The sequence below is a fragment of the Mauremys mutica genome, chromosome 6 (genome assembly GCF_020497125.1).
Source record: "Mauremys mutica isolate MM-2020 ecotype Southern chromosome 6, ASM2049712v1, whole genome shotgun sequence".
Classification (NCBI taxonomy): domain Eukaryota; kingdom Metazoa; phylum Chordata; order Testudines; family Geoemydidae; genus Mauremys; species Mauremys mutica.
The window spans coordinates 38868318-38882148 of record NC_059077.1 but is presented as its reverse complement, the minus strand read 5'-3'; the positions used below and the strand labels follow the sequence as shown (position 1 = coordinate 38882148).

The window sequence follows — 13831 nt, the reverse complement described above, 5'->3', positions numbered from 1 at the left end:
AGCAACGTATGTATTTTCTGGGAATCTGGTGGACCACTTTGTGCTCTTAAACCAAGCAATTCTGGCCCAAATGAAGACCACAACTGGCAAGTGGAGAGAAGATGGTGTGGGTATAATCCCTTAGAGAAATTATGGTGGCCCTAGAGACCAATTTGGAAAAAGATAAAGTAGCATGATACCTCATCTACACTTAATTTGAATAAGAATGAAAAGAGGTAGCTCCTGAAAGCAATAATGGCATTCAAAAGAATTATACTGAAAACACAGAAGAGCAAAACTATGCTATCTGTTGATTTTTGGACTAGTGGATATACTAGAATGAAATGTAAAAACAAAAAACCCAAACTTTATTCATACTAGTAAGATGGACATCTATGATCCATTCCTGGACTCGCAGTGTGAGTAGTTGGCATTTGGGACAGCCTTCTCTCTAATTGCACATTTTATTGGGATTTAGAGGAGAACAGCGACAACCTGACTGCTTTCTCCTGCTTTTGTTGTTGTTACTGTGATTCTTATCTATTTTCTTTCCCTCCTCTTTACCATTCATCAACAAATAAATAAATGTATTATTGATTGATGGGCAATCTGGCATAGATCAGGCATTAGTAGATAGTTACTAATCATATATAATCTCCCAATATCCAATTTTCTAAACTGTAAACATGTATAATATTATGAATATATAATGTATTATGAGCATTCAGTGAAATTTCTTTAAAGGAATCCCAAAGGCCAAGATCTTCTGAAGTGCTCCAAGCCAATAAGAAGGTTCCCATCACCATAGACATGATGAGAGAGGGCTGGGAAAGAAAAATTTTGGCACACCAACAATGACTTGAATTTAATGACAAAATAGTTTTATTCACGAAGCCCTGTGTGGAGAGAACTGTTACTCAGAAAAAGCAATGGGGTGCAAATGAAAATGCATAGTGCCAATGAGATCTAACATATTGAAACTGAAGCAGTTCTGTAGATTAGAACTACTGTATTCACCTTTTAACAGCAGGAACTGAGCTTAGATGTGGATCATCCTTCAGCAAGTCATGACTACTTTTACTTTTTCCCTTCATGCTCTATATAAAAAAAAAACAAAAAAAGAGAGAGAGGCAAAAAGGGAGTTATTGTGACATCACTCTTCCTATAAAGGAGACTGGCTAGTTGATTCTACAAATTTAATAGCTCTTTCAGCACTAAAAATGCTATTAAATCTAAAAAAATTAGATCATCACAGTTTCAGAGAAACAGTCCCACTGCCACCAACACAATACAATAGAAAAGTGGGATGCCCCAGCTGGTGTAGACAAACTTGGGTAACCAAACAGGTAAGAAAGTCTGTCATCTCTCCTTGCCAACTCAGACAGTTGCCACTTATAGCAGCAGTATCCATCACTACACTAGACAGACAGTAAATACCTAGAAAAACAGAGATTGAACAACTCAGAGTGTAGCATGCAGGAACCACCTACTGAAGGTTCTACAACATAGAACCTGACAGAACAAATTTAAAGATCTGACAACACGCCCAGGTCCTTATATACAAAGGTTCTAGTAGGAAAGCATTCCCTTCTCAACTGAAGAGACAGGATGAATGTGAACTAAGGCTTGACAGACAGTGGAGCCTTTATTCAGCATACGTTTCTATAATGTAGTACTTTAAGGACTCAATATCAGCTGCTTGAAGCCTCAGGAAGGTGCCACTGAATGAAGGAAAGAATGTCAGAAAGATCACATCTAGAGATTTAACTTTTTATCCTGAATTAAGCCCTGTAGATGCCCTCAACTTTGTATGATGTGGAAGTCAGACTCTTTAACACATTTAGCTATGTGAAAAATTACTTGTTCCAACAAGTCTCTTCTTCTTCTTAATGTGTTCAAGAGCCAGGCCAACAGACATGCCGTAGTCTAGGAAGAGAGTCAGCAGTTTAGAAGACAAAGGCCTACTGAGTCAACATGAGGTGACCAGGAGAGCTAATGTGAATAAGCAGAGTGTTTACCCCACTTTTCTGAACCACCTTCTGAATTGGCAGTTTTGGGGAAGGAAAGCATCTTCACTATCTATCTTCTAGTGATGGCTTCTCAACCTTCTGTCTCCTGTCTCACACCACAGTCCTACTGTAATAATTGGGGCCTGACAGACCCACTCCAGATGTGGGCTCAACTGTTGGAAAGTGAATAAAAATTAATAAAATGTTCCAATCACTTACAACAAATAAATGTTCATAGGCAAAGGAACAAAAAGACTGAATTAGTCCAAACAGAAATGCCTACTGATATAACTGGAGGGATATAACCAGGAGATCATGCCTGGTAAACAAAAGGAGCATGAGACTGGAAATTAGTGGACCAAAATTGGTGTGTTGGAAATTAGGCCTAACTGGGAACGAAACAAATTAGAGGATGGGCTATTTTACCCATCACCACTTTTCAAAGTCCTTACAAAAAGAGACTTGGTGGCGAAATGGGGAATGGACAGTCTGAGGAATCCCTAGAAGAGAGGAAAAAGCCTGCAGGCCTCCCCTTCACACCAAAGACTCTCTCTTTCATTCATGCATCATCACATCACTGCAGTACCCAGAACTCAGGGTGCTAGTTGGGACACCTGGCCATCATGAGTAGACTAGTTAAAACTACAGCCTGAGACCTCCAAAACCCTGCTCTGTCCTCCCTTCCTATGTCCATCCCCCACTATTTTCCTCCTATCTTATCTCTCTCAGCTTTTCACACAAACATGAAACCTATTGTACCACACAGTACCAGCACAATGAGATGAGACTGCCCATCCAGCACTGACCAGCCTGAGAAAGACCTGTAAGGAGATGGATCTGACCAGACAAGCCAGATGACATCCCAGACCAGGGAAGTGAGCCTGAGTCCACAGGAACAACTGTTGTGGTGCCAGGTCAGAGCGTCCATCCGTGCCTGACCACATGGTTGGTATCCTGACAACATCAATAAAACCTGTGTTTCCCTCATCTTTATTATCCTCTCTCTTTTTCCTCCTTGTATCTGTTTTGTCAAAGGCAGAGAAGATGACTGACATTCACACCTCAGAAGCACACAACAGAACTAATCCTTTCTTCCCCACCAGGAAAGATTGCCTGACAAAATGAAATCCAAACTGATTGCCTCTCTCTGAAAAGGTGACTTAAACAGGTTTTGATTAAGTTTGTTCTGCATAAGCATTCAATTTCAATTCCAAGATATTGATGACTTATTCTGATTCTTCTTCTCTTACGTATCCTGATCAATAAACTTCCAAACTTTGGCATGAATTTTCTAGTGTGCTTGTCATGTTACTAAGCAGACTGAGGTCTCAGTACTGAAAACCCCAAGCCATGTTTAATGGTTTGGTATTATACACGGTGACAGGGTCATGTTAACATCTTGACTCTCTGGGCCTATATATTCCATCAAAATGAATACAAAACAGTCCCTTCGACTATCTACCTTTTTATTCTCTTGAGTTGAAGCCAACAGGACCCATCCTATTTGGCTACCAGATCAGTTGGCAGAATAGCCCTACATCTGCATGCAGCATCTTAGAACCTGACATCCTGCTATGCTCAGCTCTGACCTCTATTTTCTTAACAACTCCAGCTAGCAGGATGTCATGAACTACAGGTCTCGAACCTGGGTCTGCTGGGTTCATGGGAGTGGCCACGCTCCAACTCGCCACCTGGCAGACAGCTAACAATCACTTACCTGGGACCCGTGAAGCTCAGCCCCAATTTGACACGCCGCCCATGAGGTCCTATTGGCAGAGTGCAGGAGCGCTGGCTGCCCTACTTAAGCAAGCAGCAGGAACAGGAAGCTGTCCGAACAACAGGGTTCCACCATGTTCTAGACTGTGTGCTTTGTGCTTCCTGCCCCCCCGAGCTTGATTTCCTGGCATCCAGACCTAGCATGATTCCTTTCATCTGACTCATGGTTCTGATCTTCATTTTGTCTCCTGCTCCTGCCCCATTTCCCCCGGTATCCGGCCCCAGCTGATACTTGACTTCCATCTCATGACCACAGACTCTGGCTCTGACTACTAGGTCTGGTCACCCATGATTCGGCCAAGACACAGGGACAGAGAAAGAAAGTTATGTGGCTAGGCCTAACTACCAAAAGTGAAAGAATACCCATTTCTAGGGCTATGGGGATGCAGAGCTAGAGAGAATCACGTATTTAATAGGTAGGCAACCAGGTCTAAATGTGGAGTTTTCCCTCGTTTACAACAAATAAAGAAGAATGCTGACTAGTGCAACTCTCATTCCTTCTTGCTAGATGTAGTCCAGCTCAGTCAATCTGAATACATACGATGAAGGAGTAGTAGTCACTAAAGATAGTAATCAGGATTCAGCCCTGAGTGGAGGAAAGGATGATGATGTTGAAAACATTGACAATGAGGGGAAAATCAGGGAGAATTTGGGAAGAATGAGGAGATCAGCTTAAACTGATGGCAAGTCATCCAGGTGGAGGTGTCAAAGTGACAATCTGAGATGCAAGAAGAAATGGGTCAGGAATGTAAAAGTAGATGTGTGAGTTGTCAATATAGTGATGATAGCTGAATTTGTGTAAGTGGTAAGACCCACCTAAAAGAGAGAAGAGGAAAGTACTTACAACATAACCCTAAGGAATGCCATCCCCAGAGTGGCAGAAAGAAGGATGAGGACTCATCAAAAGATGCAGAAGGACGAAGCAGAGAGGTAAGAGGAAAACCAGTGAAGACAGTATTGAAAAACCCAAGGCAGGGTAGGTGTTTGTGAATAAGGCTATGATCAGCAACATCAAAACACAGAGAAGTCAAAGGATGAAGATGTAGTAGAGGCCCTGAGATTTGGCCGAGAAGAGATCATTAGTGATCCTGATGAGAGCATTTTAGATGAGCGGAAAGGGTAGAAGCTAGATTGGTGGGAGAAGAGGAGGAGAATGTAGGAGAGGAACTTGAAGCAATGGTTAATTTAGAACTATCCATATTTGAAATTACCCGAGATTTTCAGAAATATGCTGCTCTTTTTGGATAATGTCCCTTTTGACCCTTTGCCCTCCCTGGCACAAAGCCAACTGATCAGTGTATCCAGGCAACTAGACATCATAATGGACAGTTACAGTGACACAAAACTTTTTTTTTAAATAATCTTTGCCACCTAAACACTTGAAAGTCGGGAGAAACCTGAATTATGGTACCAGTGTAACCTTAATTCTGCCTACTTCTGCATATTCATCATAATACAGCCTTTAATTACATGATCACATGTTTTTTTCCATAGGCTCCCTGCCTCAGTCACAGTGCACAGGATAGATGCACAAAGGGATAGAATTGCGGTTAAATAGATAACCATAAATCTAGCATTTCCTAACTTTTGAATTTTTCATTTTGCAAGATAAACAACTTTTTGAAAGCTAAACAACTTTCTTTTAACACAGTTTACACACACACACACACACACACACACACACACACACACACACACACAGAGTATATATGGGCTTTGAATGGCAGAACCACTAATATGCTATGAAGTATAACAATACTGTGTTTAAAGAAAGAAACAAAAGAATTGTAAAAGTGAGAAAACTAAAATCATATTCAAAATTACACAAGACAAAAAAAATAATTTAATTGAAAAGACTGCAACATCTGAGAACAGAATGCTGCAAACTAAGTATGCAGCTCCTCCCTACCCCTAAATTGTTATTGATCAAATCTAGAAAAACTACAAAATGAATAACTTTCAAGGTTTCAAACTGATAGACTATCACTATAAAACAATGATGCCAAAAGAAAACCAATAAGAACAGGAGATGGAGAGAGACTAGTAATTGGGAACTGTACCTGACTAACTCTGTTGACTTCCACTTCTTCCTCTTCAGCTTCCTCTCCAAATGAAAGCAAATTAAAATTTCTTTAAAAAACAAAACAAAAAAATACATTTTGATCCACTGACATTTTAAACATGCAAACAATAAATATGAAATTTCAAAATTCCAATAAATAAAACATCTAGTAAATAACTGGCATGATCTCATTTAAACCATTAGCTACATATTTGCTACTTCACCTCTATTAAACAAAAAGGTATTTTTAGTTGCTTATAACTTTGCCAAACTTCAACTTTTTGGGCCAAAATTTTCCATTCCATTCTGCCTCAAGCTGATTTTTCTTTCTTTTTTTGGAGGTGGGGGGAAGGGTGTAGTGGAGTGTAAATTTCAGCTAAAAATCATCCAGACGTTTCTGAGAAAGAGAATAGAGAAATAAGCATTGTTTTGCCCATGTTACAAAAATTCTTACAACTATTTTATTGAGCGGCTCTAGCACTTCTTGCTTTAAAGAAGGAGCTAGAAATATAAAAGGGGGTTGGTTGTCCTAGTGTCAAAGAGCGAGCCTTTTGCCGTCCTCACAGAAATTCACCCACAATTAGCCAAGTTATATGCCTCTGAAAAGACTGTAGTTTACACAGTTGCGCCTCCTGGCTCCAAGAGGCCAATGTGCCGCAAGGCATAGGAACTGAGAGCAGGGAGACTGCTTGTACCTAGGCATCTAGGAAAAGAAGCCAACTGATAGAAACGGGATAAGGAAAAGAGGGTGGGGAGGAAGGAGAGGGTTACTCACCTTAAGCAGTAATTGGAGTTCTTCAAGATGTGTCCCCTTATGGGTGCTCCACTTTAGGTGCACATGCACCCCCTGGGCCTTTCATCAGATTTTCTCAATAGCAGTGCCTGTTTGGCCCACACATGCGCCCTACTAGGTGGGTGAACTGTCCTCAGTTCCTTCTCCACTACAAAGTCCCAATAGGAAGAAGGCAGGAGCACCCATAGGGATACACATCTTGAAGAACCCCAGTTACTGCACAAGGTGAGTAACCTCTCCTCCTTCTTCAAGTAACGTCTGGATGTGTTCTCCACTTCAGGTGACTCCTGAGCAGTATCGCCAGAGGAAGGACGGATCTTCAGAGCAGAATCCAATACTGAAGACAGAACTGGACTGCCAACTGCCACATCTGATCTAGAGACATGAACCAAAGTACGTATTGAAATCCAGGTTTCAGCTCTGCAAATGTCAGCAACTGGAGCATCCTTTAGTAATGCCATAGACAGATTGCAACATTGTAGAATGGGCTGGCACCTTAGAATGTTGGCAGAGTCATAATATGAAATAATACACCCAAAGAGCCACCACAAGACTTTGAGTGGAGCCTGTGGATCCATTAGATCTGTCCTCAATCAAAACAGTCTGGGAGACTTTCAAAATGGTTGGTCCTGTCTAGACAGAAGGCTAATGCCCTTCTGGAATCCCAAGTAGGGAAAGCAGCTTCCTGTTTGGAGTGATGTGGTTTTGGGGGGAATGGTAAATGAATGGTCTGATTAAGATGAAATTCAGAGGGCACTTTGAGTAGAAACTTGGGATGTGACCGTAATGAAACCTGTTCCCTGAAGAACACTGTGGGGCGGGGCAGGGGAGATCCGTCATTAAAACCCTCAATTCTCCCACTCTCTGTGTAGAAGTGATGGCAACCAAGAAAGCTGTTGTCATGGGCAAGTGGAATAGCAAATATGTAGCTAATGGCTAAAAGGGGTGTGTCATAAGGCAATTAAGGACACATTCAAGTCCCATACTTGGGTATGTTCCTTAACCTATAGATAACGATTCAAATCTTTAAGAAATCTTGAAGCTGTGGTGAAAAATCTTCCACAAACTAGTGAAAGGCTGTTATTGCTGCCAAGTGAACCTTGATAGAACTCATAACAATACCTGATCTTTTTTATTCTAACAGATAATCCAGGGTGGTGGAAAGAGAAGCGTGGTCAAGAGATAGTTGCCGACAGATACACCATAGGTTAAATTTCTTCCATTTCTAAAGGTAAGTACTTCTCGTAGATGTTTTTCTGCTATTTAAGAAAACCTGTTGTACCTCTGTTAAGTGGGAAGTCTCTATCCTGAGAACCATCTAAGAGCCTTGCTTGAGGTCACAAAACTTCCAAATTGGCATGAAGTGGTCGGCGACCAGAACCCTGAGATAACAGGTAGCAACCAACTGGAAGTCTCAGCAGTGGATGAGAAGTGAAGTGAACTTGTAAGGGTACCAACCTGCCTTGGCCAAGTCAGTGCAATCAAGTGACCTAATCCTTGTCCTGCTTGATCTTGTTGAGAACTTTCAAGATCAATGGCATTGGTGGGCAAGAATAAAGACGACTCCTGGCCCATGGAATAAGAAAGTCATTTCCCAGTGACTGAGACACGAATCTCTCCTCTCCTCCCCACAAGAGTAAAACTTCCTGCACTTTGCATTGGCAGCAGTGGCAAAAAGTTCCACTTCTGGAAACCCCTAGGTTAGAAATATGCTGTGGAGGATTTGTGAATCCAACTTCCTGTCATAACTCTTAGAGAAGTGTCTGCGAAGGTGGTTGGCTGCGATGTTCTGTATACCCGAGAGGTAAGAGGTTGAGATACTATCAGGTTGGTTACATGCTAATTTCAGAACTTTGTCTCCTTGGCACAATGTCTGTCATGATCTTGACTAATTTGGCTTTGTTCAGTAAAAGAAAATGGGAGCAAGCATTCCTGACTGCCCTCAACTCCTAAATGCTGACATGCAGGAGACTCTCTTAGGAAGACCATTTGCCCTGGATGGTGTGAGGACCGACATCCACTCCCCATCCCAAAAAGGGATCTGTCTGAAGTGATAATGGTAGTCAGAGGAGGTTGAAAGAAGAGAATTCCCCACACAGACTTTGGAGGAGTTCTTCCACCAATTGAGCAAGTCCAGAACCCAAAGGGGAAGAGAGACTTATTTGTCAAGTCTATGCTTGTTTGGTATATAGACTGTCCTGAGCCATCCCTAGAAATACTGAAGATGCAATCTCGCATGTTGGGTCATGAAAACACACTCCACCATATGGCCCAACAGCTGAAGACAATTCCTTGCTGAAGTCGGAGGGCTTAATTGAATCTTTTACTAAGATTCTGCAGATTCGCAAACCTGTCGAGGCTCCTATAAAAATCTATCCATTGAACCAAGATCAAAACAGACTTTTCATGGTTAATCTGGAGGTCTCTGGTATGAAACAAAGACCTCATCATTTGTACTGCCAATGGACCTTGTGATATAATCCACCCCAATCATTGAGAAAAAGGAAGACAATTATGCCTACACAATGTAGATGAGTGGCTTGGACTGCCATGACCTTTGAGAATATGTTTGGGGCAGAGGAGAGGCCAAAAGGGAGCACTTGGTATTGAAAGTGGTTGTGGTTGACTATAAATCAAAGTAACTTCTTGGGAGAGGGGTAAATTGCAATGTGGAAATAAGTGTCTTGAAGGTAGAGAGTCACAAACCAATTCCTGAAATCTAGAGAGGGAATAATAGCTGTAAAAAAGAGTCACCATCCTGAATTTACATCATTTCATGCAGTTGTTAAGACATCTGAGATTTAATATTGATCTCCATCCTCCATTCTTTTTGAGGATCAGATAATATTTGGAACAGAACCTTTCGTCCTGTGCTGAACTGGAAGTGGTTCTATAACCCCTAAGCATAGGAGAGAAGCAACTTCCTGACTCAGTAACTAATTGTGAGATGGGTCTCTGAAAAGAGACAGAAAAACGGGATGGGAGGTGAAATGGATGGAATGACCAAGATGGTACAATCCCCAAACCCCCGTGTTGGATGTTAGTGTCTCCTATGCAGATCCAAGGAGGGTATCCAAAGTGGGAAGGAGGATGGAACATTGCAGAGTCAGATTTATTTGGAGCAGGTGGTGCAGACTCTTGACAAAGCCATCAAAGCTAATGCTTGGATTTCGCAGATGGCTAAAATGAAGAAGAGGTAGTAGCAGGCTTTTTCTTGGAATATCTCAGCCTCTTGGTCAGAGCGTCAGTTGATCTACAGAAAACAGAGAAGTGTGTTGGACGAGATCTTTGTGATGTCTGGAACCTGCTAAATTTTCTTTTATTTGCAAGTGTGTATATTCCAAGGGATTTAAGTGTGGCCACTGAGTCCTTCAAAGTGTGAAGGCAATCACCAGTGGACTCCAAAAAAAAAAAAGAGACCGACCATCAAAAGGGAAGTCCTCAACATTGCTCTGTATCTCCTAGGAAAGCCTGACAACTACAGCCAAGAAGCTCAGCCCATAACAATCACAGCAGAAATGGACCGGGCTGTTGTATTACCTGCATCTATGGAGGTTTGCAACAATGTCTTTGGTAAAAGCTGACCCTCATGTACGATAGCCTTAAATTGCTTGTGGTGTTCTTCTTGCAAATGGTTAATAAAAGTGTTAAACTTGTTATAATTCAAATAGTCATATTATGACATGAGCGCTTGATGGTTTGCTATTCTGAACTGTAGCACTGTGGAGGAATAACCCCTGCAATCAAATAGATCTAGTCACTTCTGGTCCTTGTTATAGGGAATAGATTTTGTATTGTGTTGTCTACCACATACATCCATGACCAGTGAATTTGGTGTTGGATGTGAGAATAAGAACTATGAATCCTTGGCTGGCATACAGTATTTTTTGTTGGCACTTTTACAACTGTGTGCGGCGGGGGGCATAGCTGGAGTCTGCCAGATTGTCTTGGCAGGCTCTAGTAAAGCTTCATTAATAGGGAGTGCCACATGAGAAGCTGGTGTGTGTAAAATGTCCAGTTTATGATGGGAGTCCTGGGCTTCCTCAAGCAGGATCTGAAAAGTATCTATGATATACTTCATCAGCTTCTGGAAATGTCTAAACATCTGCCAAGGGCTGTGGTACAGGCATTACTACCTCATCTGGCAATAATGAGGAGATATATGTAGAAGGTGTAACCGCTTTGTCAGCTCTTGCTTCTTTTTCCTCAAACGTCTCCTCTCTGGGTTCTGGCTGGAAAGGAGAAAGTGAAGGCACAAGAGAACGTGTGTCTGTGATTCCTGTGAGGACTCAGTGCCCTTAAAAACTGTTGTCAATACAGGGCTAGGGATCCTAGTGAGGTCACTGAGAGGGATCACAGGGCATGAGAGGAGGCATCCATGGTTGATCACCCCAGGTGGTCAAAGGTCAGTGTTGCCTATCCTCCTCTTTTTCTGTATGTGAAGAATAATGACTCAGAGTAGACAGGAGATCTGTAAAGAGAGATCCTCAACATAGTGCAGGGGATGTGATAATTGTTTAATCTGGGTGGTCAAAGTTGGAGAAGCAAGAGAAGAAGTGTTGAGACAGTAACCCAGTAGACATTGGTAGTGAAAAATGTGTGGTCCTCGTAAGTAATGGAGATGCTAGCCCCTTCGATACTAGGATGACTCTTGAGTATTGAAATTCCTGCTGTAGCAGGGGAAAATAAGCAGGAGCCATGCAGAGTCCTGTGGAAGTCAGCATTGGTACTGAGGTAGGTACACTGGTAATATGAGTCGGTGCAGCCAGTCTTGTGTACACAGAACAAGAATGTCCTGACTCAGAGGCAAAAGGTCTGAGGCACTGGGATAGCTACAGAAGGATCTGATGACACCAACCTCTTTAAAGTGAATGTCCACTAAAATAGGCATGTCACTGGAAGCAGAAGTAGTATTCAGTATTGTGCCTTTCTTAGTAGTATAATGGTTCTTGGAAGTAGGTTCCTTCTTTGTGGTACCGGAAGTACTTGGAGTCTTAGTAGCAGTCCCTTTGGGGCCTGAGGTCCCCAGTGACCAAGACTTCCTGGAAGGAGAACTAGAGCTCAAGCCAGTATCTGTGGACTAACGAGTGTGGGACTTTTGGTACTGCTGTGACAAGTGACAATGCTGGATCTCTCGAGGCTCTCATTGACTGAGTCTCTTGGTGATCAGAATCTGGAGGTAGACAGAGCACTAAATTCAGGGGTTCTTGAAATCCAGGTCAGAAGTTGGTCTCAGGATTAATTCCATCATGAGGCGCCTGTACTTTATCTCTGTTTTTTCCAGATCTGCTCTTGAATGAAGAACAGATCTTACACTTTGATGGTATATGGGTGTCTCCCACACACCGGAGAAACTGAGATTGTCCATAGTAACTGGCGTAGCTTCCCAGCATGAAAGACAACACTTAAAGTGTAGGGACCCCATCATATCCCAGAAACAAAAACCAAGTCCAAAATAATCCCTCAAATGGGGAAGACCAACAACATGTCTAAACTAAACTATGTATACTGAATTAATTAAGTATGCTAAGTGAAACTAAGAGGGCATGCTAAACGCTTTGTCTCAGGGTGAAGGCAGCTGAGAATGAATTGAAGGTGATTCGCCCAGGCAGCCCAATATAACCTCACTATGAGGCACAGAGACGTGTAGGGTGCATGAGCAGGCCAAACAGGCACTTCTACCAAAAATCTCTAATCACAGGTGTAGGGGGAGCATGCGCACCTGAAGTGGAGCACCCATCAGGACACTACTCAAAGAACAGAGAGATAACAGGAGTCAGAGGGGAAGACGGGCGACAGGAACAAGTGGGGGGGGGGCGTTGAGGGGAACTAATTAGGGAAATGGTTAGGATCTGAGGGAGAAGCAAGCTGGTGCTGGGATCGGAACACAGGCCAGGAGGAGATAGGGACAGAGACAGGCCACTCAGAACAGCAAAAGGAATCTAACACCACTACACCACACTCCCCTCCAGAACCTAGAATTGAATCCAAACCAGGAGTCCTGGATCCCTACATTTCTCTGTCTGCAAATAGATGTGAAACTCAATGTCAAATTGTGTGTCTGTCATCCCCCTCCAAAGCACCTGATCTACACAGAAGATAACAGGCTTCTACTACTATCAGTTACTCAGGTGGCTTAAGGGATTTGTGCTGGGATCTAACTGAATCTTGCTGATGACCCAATATACACAATTTATTTTTTCATGCTGGCTTTTTTTTTTTTTTAAACTAAGAATTTACTCAAAAAAAAACTTGTAACAAGATTGTTAAGGTTGCAAAGCACTCGTAAGTTAGAAAATGCCAGTATTAAGGCTGCCCAGGCAAACTTAATTTGCCTCCTTGTGTATATGCATTATCATACAATTTTTAAATTACAAATCAAATACTTTTTCCCCCCCTTAGACCTCTACCTCATTTATTGAAGGGCTAGCTAGTTATTCAATATTTCTTTTTAAGCTCCTCATTCAAAATACGTAGCCACAAGCCTTTTTTCATATCCACCATCCAAACCCTGCACTGAATACAAAACTATTAATTTTCTCTTCGATGTTGATATGGTACTCCTACCGTAGTATCTTAGTGCTTCACAAATATTAATGAATTTATCAATACAACAACTCTATGAGATTAAGTGATGGTATTATCCCATTTTACAGTTGGGGAACCAAGGCACAAAGATATTAAGGCTAAAATTGTCAAAAAAGTGTCCACTAATTTTGGGTGCTAAACTTGAGACGCTGAAAGACTGATCTTTCCAGAGTACCTAGCATTTTTATAGCACCTTATACATTCAAAACACATCTCCCAAACTTCAGCTGCAGATGTGAGTACTCTACACTTCTGCAAATTTGACACCAAATGTGTCCCACTTGACATCCAGAAAATAAGAAACACATAATTAGTGGCCAATTGTGAATATTTTAGTTTAAATGATTTTCCCAACATCACAGAGGAACTCTGTGGCAGAGGCAGGGATAGAATCCAATTCTATAGAATAGAATTCAATTTTCTTGACCATAAGACCATTTTGCTTGCAATCCCTTGCCTTATTAACTATACACTTTCCAATTCCTGCACCAAATATGGAGTCCTACAGAAAACTTTGTCACTCACAAGAGTATTGATTCATTCTGAGAACACCATCAGTCTGATGCACAGAATGAGGTGACGGTGCCTTGGACAAAGTAGTATATAATCATGAAACCAGAGACT

The 13831-nt window shown here is 41.9% G+C and overlaps 1 protein-coding gene across 3 annotated transcripts in view; it reads right to left on the bottom strand.

The window, feature by feature from the left end:
• CWC27 (CWC27 spliceosome associated cyclophilin) overlaps positions 1-13831 on the bottom strand; it is a 207011-nt gene that overhangs the window by 178949 nt on the left and 14231 nt on the right. For all 3 annotated transcript variants that reach the window (XM_045020822.1, XM_045020823.1, XM_045020824.1), the window contains exons 7-8: positions 5825-5894; positions 997-1076 (exon numbers count right to left, since the gene is read on the bottom strand). In XM_045020822.1, coding sequence (XP_044876757.1) covers positions 997-1076; positions 5825-5894 — 150 coding nt within the window. The remainder of the gene's footprint in view (positions 1-996; positions 1077-5824; positions 5895-13831) is intronic.